The 9,854-nt window shown below is 39.9% G+C and overlaps 1 protein-coding gene across 1 annotated transcript in view; it reads right to left on the bottom strand.

The window, feature by feature from the left end:
• The window catches only part of ATP2B1 (ATPase, Ca++ transporting, plasma membrane 1), a 124,843-nt gene that overhangs the window by 69,367 nt on the left and 45,622 nt on the right, over positions 1–9,854 (bottom strand). The window contains 2 exon segments of the mRNA XM_015415355.1: positions 1,221–1,418; positions 5,433–5,857. Of these exon segments, the coding sequence (XP_015270841.1) occupies positions 1,221–1,418; positions 5,433–5,637 (403 nt within the window). The 5' untranslated portion in view covers positions 5,638–5,857.

Genomic DNA, 9,854 nt, shown 5'->3' with positions numbered 1-9,854 from the left:
CTGAACCATGTATCTAACTCTCACATTCATGCATCATGCAGGTCAGAAATGCATATAATGGTAACCCAGTTCTGCAAAAACTAGTGGGGAATTAAAAACCCTGCAGAAGTGGAAACTGATGTCTATATATGCACAGACACTGCTGGCAAAAAACAAAACAATGGCCCCGTCCTTACGAGCCCATTTGGGCCGGGAGCGGGACGGAACCGGGGCGGAGCAAACAGGCGCGATCTCACCTCAACATCTGGCGAGCGTGCCGTCTCCGTCCCCGATCCGTTCCAACGGCCCATACCGCGCCGCAAAAAACAACCACCTCTCTAGGTGGTTGCAACCACTGGTGCGGCGCAGGCAGGGCTGTGGGATCGGCGGCGCGTCCTTGCGCCGCTGCATCCCGGCCCCCAGCTGTACTGCGCATGCCCGAGCATGCGCAGTTCGGCAGCCTCCCCCCTCCCCTCGGACTTTTCCTCCCCGGCATCTGAGCGTGCCGGGGAGTGCTGCGCCGCGGCTAGGGGATCCGTGGGATCCCGCCGCGGCGTAGCAAGTTTGGAGCGGCTCGGAGTAGCCGCGTTTCAGCCGGCCCGTATGCCCGGGGCCAATGTTTGGTGACCTACACTGCATAGCACCTCCAGCAGCGGGGGGGGGGGAGTACAGGAAAGACCGCTTGCTCTCAACAGTGCTGATGATGACTACAAAAGTGTGAAGAAGCCCACCTCTGTAGCCATCCTCTGGCAAGGCAGAAACAAAAAAGCAATATTTTGTTGCATTTTTCTCTTGTAATGATCCTGAATGCTCAAATGAGAAAAAATCTCACAAGTTAACATAAATGCAGATAACAGAAGGTCCTATAAAAATGGGATTTACATAAAAAACACTAGTGAAAAATGTTTACAACCTGTAATTAGAGGAACTTAGTTACAGAAAATAATTCTATCAGCATTGCAGAAAGAACTCCAAAAGAAAAGATCAAGTGACTGGTTTGCTTTCTAGAGTTTAATTACAAGAAACTGAAACAACTGTGAGGATTTAAGATTAAGGTTTAAATGCATTTGATGGAATTTATTCATATGCCATAAAAGTTTATGCCTGCATCATGTTCTCTCAATAGTCCTAGAGACCCAAACAATATTATGGCTTCCTAATACAACCCAATACAAAATTTCAAAATATGCTTTAGTGTACATATGAATTAAAGAAAAATGATTTCTTGATGATTTACTTACATGCTTCATTTCCTCCTGGAGGTTGGTAAAAAGAAAGGCCCAATGATACTATGGCTGCAATTTCTAATATAATTAATGTAACATCTTGTAATGCTTCCCATACTAACTGAAGAAATGTTTTTGGCTTTTTAGGAGGTATAAAGTTCTTCCCAAACACAGCTGCTCTCCTTTCTATATCTGCTGGGTTTCCACTTAAGCCTAAATATTAGGAAGAGAAATTTATTTTAGAGTAGTTTGCTGATGTCTACATCATATTGCAGTATAAACATGAACACTTGTAGTTCTAGGAAAATCTTACAAATGCATGATACAGTAATTGCTCTACTTGTATTTAACTGTACCGCATATATTTAAGGGCTCATGCAACATCAGGAAGAACTGTTTTCTAGCACAGCAGACAATGGCTCCCCCAACTACATGCAGACTTCTGCTAACCACAGTGCTATTCATCTACTGAGTGCCTTGTTCCTGAATTTCTCAGCAACATATTACATAGTCTAGAATATGACTTTTAAAAAAGCCAACATTTTTATATAAACATCTACCTGATTCCCTTTTCCATCCCAGTATTTGGTTTAAATATTTCCAGCTCTTTAGAAAAATCTGAAATTGCAACCACAAGCATGAAGATTAGACAAAAGTCTGCATGTCTGTATAATTCTGACAAGAGAGTTTGGGTTTCCCTCAATAAACAACTGAATTTTAGCATAATAACATGCCTATGACAACACATATCCTGGTGTTAAATGCAACAAAAAAGTTCACTAAGAGTTCTTCATCTTACACACAACAGATACTGGCTTTGAGCATATTCTCATTAGAAGGAATGAGGAAAACTGCATCATCATGTCTACCTAACTTAGAAGCACGAAGAGCCAGTTCAACCCAAAATGAATGAGAATGGATAGACAAAGAGTTCTGCAGGCTGGTATCTGTTTACATGTACCACCATCTAGCAATACCTGGACAACTGCTGAAACATTCATCTAAGGAGGCTGTTGTACAATGGTGATCTAATGGCAGAAAAATCCCTTGCAGGGTTGTGCAATTATTTCTAAATGTGAGGCCAGCCAGATTTTGTTTCTGTCTAAAGTATCAGTTGGAACAAGCCTGGATCCTTCCTTTGGACATATCATCACCCCCCATTCTTATGTATGATAACACTTGATCTCCCAGAACAGTACTACAATGAGGCTTCCATTTCAGCTACATTTATATACATGAGAATGTCAGGTGCTTCCCTGTGGAAAACCTTGACCAATGAAAGTTTTGCAGCTTTTTAGATCTCTCTTGACCTCCCTGTTATAATTACCAAATGCTGTCAAGCAAATAGAATTGATGTATTGCAAACGGAACAACTCAGACCAGGTGTGACAAGGAGCTTTCATAGAAAGGGAAGACCTCAAAATTTCTTTCCCACGCAAAATGTGTGGGAAAAGAGACACCATACTTTTAATTATTTGTATCCTGGATGCGAAGGAACTGCTCGGCTAAGCTGACCTGTCAGAAAAAGATGCTTTTGTTTTACTTAAACAAAGACTTTAGGATATTGAATTGCAAGAACTATGTAGTCGTGCCTCTGGTAGATGTTCTCCCCCGAGATTAGGGATTCTTCCTGTGGAGATGATAGAAAAATATTTTTTCTCCCTCAATGATCCATGTACTCGCAGAGCTTATATGTTAGCACGTTTTAATGTGTTGCCCTCTGCAGTACTTCAAGGGAGATTTTCAAAGATTCCTTACGCACAGAGGTTATGTGATTGTGGTAGAAAGGAAATAGAAAGTATTGAGCATGTCCTTCTGTATTGTGATTATTCTACTGACATTCATACTTTTTTTGTATCTGGCTTCTAAAAAGCGAGAAACGTGTTAACTGTATTGAGTACTCCTTATGTTTTGTATACTTCTTAGTGCATAATGCCAATAAAGGTTGTTGTGTTATCTGTATCCTATCTTTCTCCTTAATTGGGGGTCAAAGCAGCTTATCACATCATTTGCTCATCCTCCACTTTATTTGGTGTAGTGGTTAAGAGCGGCAGACGCTAATCTAGAGAACCAGGTTTGATTCCCCACTCCTCCACATAAAGCCAGCTGGGTGACCTTGGGTCAGTTACAGTTCTCTCAGAACTCTCTCAGCCCCACCTACCTCACAGGGTGTCTGTTGTGAGGAGAGGAAGGGAAGTTGATCGTAAGCTGCTTCAAGACGCCTTCAGGTAGTGAAGGGCAGGGTATAAAATCAACTATTCTTCTTCACAGCCACCACCCTGTGAGGCAGGTTAGGCTGAGCGATTTTTTTTCGCTCAGCCTAACCTGCCTTACAGGGTGGTGGCTGTGAAGAAGAATTGTGATGTGCCCAAGGTTACCCAGCAAACTTCCATGGCAGAGCAGGGATGCAAACCCAGTTGTCACAGGTCCAAGTCTGATATTCTAAACACTACACCATGCCTGGCTTCTCCTTGCTAACCTTAATGAGATATTTATAGCATTTGTGTGTCTCAAGTATACTCCAAAGGAGCTCTTAACAACTCCAACAGCACAAAAAACAACAACCAAAAAACCCAAAGCCCTGTTAGAATAACCAGCATTTGCTTTTTCCTGCTACAAGCATGATGAGAAGTACATACTTTTCAGCTATTAGGAAATTATTCTATAAACTATCGAAGAGAAAGATTCAACAGTTGTTCAAGTATTGTAGCCTAGTCATTCCTCACAGATGCCAGCATGCAAAGCTCTGTGTGTGTACCTTTCAGGGCAAAAATGTTTTTTTTCTTCTGGTAAATATCACAGTGATGATCTCATTGGAGGCAGTTACTCTAGTCGAGGAAAAATTCATCTGAAACGCATCTCTCACTTGCATAATCCTAAAATCCAGCAAACTGCGTCTATTTAACATTTTGTATATGCCTGGCTTTTTGGGACTGAGATGGGAATATATGCATGCAATATGTATGACTTCTCTATATGAGCTTCCAAATTAAGATTCAACATTCAGGATTACATCTGGTCTTTCCACCTCACAAAAACATTCCAAATTTCAAAAATCAAGGAAAATAAATCAGATAATATGATCAAATTAATTTCTCATAATATTACCAGTGCTAGCAACTTTAACACCATTTGACGTAAGGAAGTACATAGAATTTACAAAAAACAATTATCAGAGTTGTTGGCATCATCTTCTGGATATGATGTTTTGGCCTATAAATTATGCATCTGCCCAGTAGTTTATGAAATACAAGCTTAAGCATCTCAACATAATAATATGACTTGGTGTCATACTAATCTTTAATGTATTTTTCACCAATTCAATGCAAAATTCTGAAGGGCTTCACTGAAGACCTCTTGTTTTGCCCAAATCCCTATCAATTATATGGAAGGGCATCAGGGTCTAGCAACAGCATATTAATTTTAGGAAAACTTAAAAGTGTTAGGTAGCAGTCTCATTTTTAAAGAGAAGTATATTTGTAAACAAAAGCTTAACTGAAAAGCACCTTGACATTTTAATGTTCACTGCTAGTGTTACATAACTGGCTGGGTATCATTACAGTTCTCTACTGAACATAGGCATACAACACTACTCTTTTCTAAAAGAAATATCTTATGAATACACTTGAGGATTTGACTGACTGCTGCAAATTCACTATGTTCATTCTTTGCTACTCTGGCTCAGTTACATTGATAAAGCTAGCATACAAGGCTGAAAACAAAATTTGGAAGTCAACAGTTTGTACATTTCATTCTAAAATGTATCATATTTATATTTTTTAGGTAGAACAGCCACAACTTTATAAAGTATTTAATATAGTAACTTTAATGGACAGCACCCTTAAAGTTGTCTGGCACTTGTAAGACCTGTAACCATGTCTTCTGTAAAGAAGCAAAGAACACAAGCTTTAACCCAAGCCTTTTGCTTTTACTCCTACCATAATCAATAATTTTTTTAAAAACTGAGAATGTTAAGCTTCAAATTCAATAACAATTATTTTGCTAGTGCTGATTTTTACCCACCACCAAAAGCCCTCAAGAGAAAACGGCAATGTTTCAGCTATCATTTTTACCATTTATTAAGAATTAGATTATTAGTCAATAAACTGATCAAATATTGTCTGCCAACTTCCTATTACACTCCTTGAGCCAGAACAGCCACTCTGCCTAACTGAGAAGCTTACATTATCTATCTTAACATGTGCTCCCATCAGAGCTATTTGTTACCTTCATTTGGAGAAGTTTTCAATCTTGCACAGATTCCATAAACATCCCCATAGCATTCTTGTATTTTATGCAAAGCATCTGCAGCACGCAATTCCATAAGGTTACGAAGCTCTTCAAGTGTGATCCCAAAGTCTCCATGATTAGTATCTTTCACAGAGTATTTTACGCCACTGTATGCTACCGAGTTGTTGGCCATGTCTCCCATGATGTAGTGTTCAAAAGGAGGAAGTAGTTTCCAAAGAGGAACAATTTTTTATTTTAAATATTTCCACAAGGAAAATAAATCCTTTAGATATGAAAACCATCAAAACAGCAGATATAAATCACTCAAAAAAGAGAGAGCCATTGGATACGCTTCCAGGAACGTTATTTTGAGTACGATCCCATAGTTAGTTTCTTCATTCCAGATGGAAGGGGAATGCGGCCTGCAAAAAAGGAAAAAAGTTTATAGTGACTTGCTACAAAATTTCTATACCACAATTCCTAGTATTAGCATTAGTAAAAGTAGTAAATTAAAATGCTTAAGTTTAGGAGAGCCCTCTCTCACTCCTATTTACTTAACTTAATACTTTCACTTTGATTCTGTCCAATTTACACAGATAAAATTTATACAGATAGTTTGCCTTCTAAACTTTGCTCTTTCTGTTCCCACTGAAGCCTGCTGGGTCCTCCAATATCCTGCCCTCAGAGATTGGTGGATACTTGGAAACAGCATGGAGGAAAGAATAATTCCACAGTTGGAATGGGAAATCAGCAAAAATAGCTCCCCATCTCTTCAGGTGGTAGAAGCACCTTCCATTCTTGGAAAACACAGTCAGGATCTAAACTCATGTCATCAGTGGGGATATCATGAGTGAGTCTTCGTAGACACATTCATTCAGCATACAAGATTTTGATTGGAAGCACAGAACAGGAACACATTTTCCATGAAGAAATACCCTAGTTAGCACAAGCCAAAGGCATGTAAATGAATAATTGACTCTGGGCTTCTTAATCACAGTAGAATGACCCACCTTCCAGACATGCTGTTATTGACAACTGATAATTGTTGAAAAAACATTAATTCTAACCCAACCAGTACAATTTTCAGATATGAGCAATGGGTTGGACCCCAGCTAGATTTTTTGCTGGTGAAAAAAGGACCTTTGACCACTAAAAATGTGGTGCTGGGAATCATGGAAGCTGCATGGCAGAAAGGCATACACAATGGGTGCTGGAGAGGGATTAAGTGAGATTGTGTGAAAAATGTTTCTAGATCCAGTACAAGAATTTGGTATAGTCTGTTGAGGATGGATCAACCACTAAACAATTAGCACTGATGAGACTGATTCTCTGGGAAGATAAAAGACTGTTTTAGATAAAAGGATGCCATACTAAGCACTTGCTTCTGCTACTCCTCCTTTCCCCTTCTCCTGCCCCCCCCCCAAGAATAACCTGGTAATGGTCGAACTAAGTTTAAAGAAATTTATAGAGAAACTAGCTTCTGGGAGAAGCCAACATGCTGAGAGGCATCCTGTTTATGCCAACACACCATCAAACTCACAAACTAATGAAACAATAAACCAGAAAACACACACACAAAGTATGAGTTATTCTGAAGCTAGGAGCTTGAAAGTGTTGCGGAATACAGTAATAAGGGAATAGATTTAATAGATTTAGTGTGCCTATCATAAACCTAGGAGAACAGTGACAAGAAACATGACCCAGTGTCCACGGGGTACTGAATCTATGGGAAGATCAAAGTGTGTTATAATTTTGGCTGTTTTGCCCTACAATCAAAATAGAACAGACACAAGCAATTTAGATGTATTACTAAAAGTGCAAAACAAACAAGATATGAACAGGGGTCACAGTGTGCAGATACATGTGAACAAACAAGAAATCACTGTGATCAATAACAATGACACATTTAATAAATGTAACATGAAAACCAAGTCCAACTTATTCAATATCACAATTTTACATGTAAACAGAGTCCAACTTATTCATTATCAACAGAGTCCAGTATATTCCTCTATTACTCAGTGCAACCATGGAACACAGGTAGAAATAAAAAGCTAAAACAGTACTACTAGAGATGCATTACAATGACCAAGGTTTGCAGGGTCCTAATCTCATATACGCATCAAGGATTATTATTTTCACTCTTTGGGGGATTTTTCATCAGTAAATCTGGGAGATTTACAGCTCATGCCTGTCTGCAGACCAATTCTGAAGTTAGACTAAGTGAATGAGCAAACAAAAAATTCTATGTAATACACACTGAGCCAAAAAAAAAAACCCTTAGTTTTGTATACATACCAATTTAAAAACATGTTGTGACAAGATGATGTGAACGTCTGGGGGGCAGAATGTAACAGGGAACATCCAAACAGTTTTTCCTTCACTCTCTACTGCCTGTACCACACACAGGACTGGGAATTTAGAGGGAATTTAGAGGAAGACTGATACACCATGTTATGAAATATGCCCTCTCAGAATAAGTGAAATACTTTTCCAGATGAGATTTTAGAATACTTTTATAGCTGTCCTTGACTCACTAAAAAGTGTAACAGCTTTGCACCAATTAAAACATAAGGTAATTACAACTCCTATATACTACAGACACAACTCTCAAATCTTCTTGCCTGCTTCATGTTTTTGTTCCTCTTCTGAAGCATATGAACATAGTCTATGTTTGCAAGTATATACAGCATTTATACAAATGTAATTTTCAGTTCTCTTGGTCCAGACAAAAGTGAAACACATTTCTCCAAATATGATTCCATCTCCTCTAAGGAACATTTTTAAAGTTCATGTATTCTTGGTATTTGACACCAAATGACTGGTACATATCCCAATACATGCTGGAGAAGGTGCTCTCCCCAAGCAGATTTGTTACCTGTATTCTGGCCCTGCCCTCAGATCCAAATATTTTGGAACATTCCTTAAGAATCTATGGTCACCCTCTATAATGCCTCCTGAAAGATAATGTGATGATATAGACCTGGAACTGGTAGACACCTTGCTTGCAGTTGCCAGGCTATTTACTGATACCGGCTGAAAGCCAAAATATGTTCCATCTCAATTAACTCGTAATTGGAAAACAGCTCTAGCACCAAAATGAGCCTATTTTTTGTAGACATAAACAATACATACTGTTAACAAGTTTATAGAAAAAGTCACCCCTTTTCATAAATATTGTGGGAGAGACAAGTTTTGCAATAGGAGACCTGTATATGTCATTTTTGTGATTTGTTTTTCAATGTTGTGATTTTGTGCCATGTAAATAAACATGTATAAGATTATATGCAGAAGCAGGGTTTTTTTTTTAATTGACCAGTCACAGAAAACTTGAATAGTATTTTGAAAAATGTCATTGTATTTAATAATAAAGTGGATGGATCCTACGCTAATCAAGAGAAAATGGAAGATTTGTATTCATTTACCGTGAAGCTTCCTTCTCGGTGGTCCAGAGTGGGGCAGTCCTTGACTCCTTACTCCTGGGAAAGCACCTCCCCCTTCCGTAGGCAGGGCCAGCAAACTTTGATCCCAGAGGGGAGGGGCTTATCCTCTGATCCCCAGTCATACCGAAAGCCACCTCCGAGCTGCTGTAAATTCACTTAAAAAATAACTCCCTGCCCCTCAGACAACTGGGGAATACCATCACAGCCATGGGCTTAAACAAATACAAACCTGTATTTTAACCATTAGAGCAAACAAACAGCAACAGTCTGCCACATCACGTAATCAGTTAGACCATATTCATGAACAGCTGAACCACTGCAAAACGTAAAGGACCGGAAGTCGTGTCCATCAAGACAGGGTGGGTAGGACTGCCCCACTCTGGACCACCAAGAAGGAAGCTTCATGGTAAGTGAATACAAATCTTTCATTCTCCGGTGGTCCAGGAGTGGGGCAGTCCTTGACTCCTTACTCCTGGGACGTAAAAAAGCAGTGCTCCCCCCGGGTGGGTCACACAACTTCCGGTGCCTACAGGGCCTGAAGGAGCACTCTACTGTCAAATGCTGCTTCTGCCGAGGCTAGTTTGTCAATCCTATAGTACTTTGTAAAGGAATGGACAAATTTCCATGTCACCACCTTACAAGTGACTTCTAGGGATGGCAAGGCCCTATATGCCGCCGATGTGACTGCCCCTCATAGAGTGCCCTGTGACCTGCGACCCCTACTGGAGGTACTAACCCCTACACCTTGTATGCCTGACTGATCCTTATCCACCTGCTCAGGGCAGAAGTGGAGACACTCTTTTCCAGGGACAACTGACTAACATACCCAAACAAGGATTCAGTCTTTCTCAACCCCCTGGTCCTGTCCATATAGAAAACTCAAAGCCCTACGCACATCTACATGATGCCAGATCGTCACCATCTCATGGCCAGGGTTTGAAGAAAAGGAGGGAAGTACCATATCTTCCTATCTATG

The sequence above is a fragment of the Gekko japonicus genome, unplaced genomic scaffold (assembly GCF_001447785.1).
Source record: "Gekko japonicus isolate JY-2015 unplaced genomic scaffold, Gekko_japonicus_V1.1 scaffold686, whole genome shotgun sequence".
Classification (NCBI taxonomy): domain Eukaryota; kingdom Metazoa; phylum Chordata; class Lepidosauria; order Squamata; family Gekkonidae; genus Gekko; species Gekko japonicus.
The sequence above is the reverse complement of the archived record's forward strand: the minus strand, read 5'-3'. Positions and strand labels throughout refer to the sequence as shown.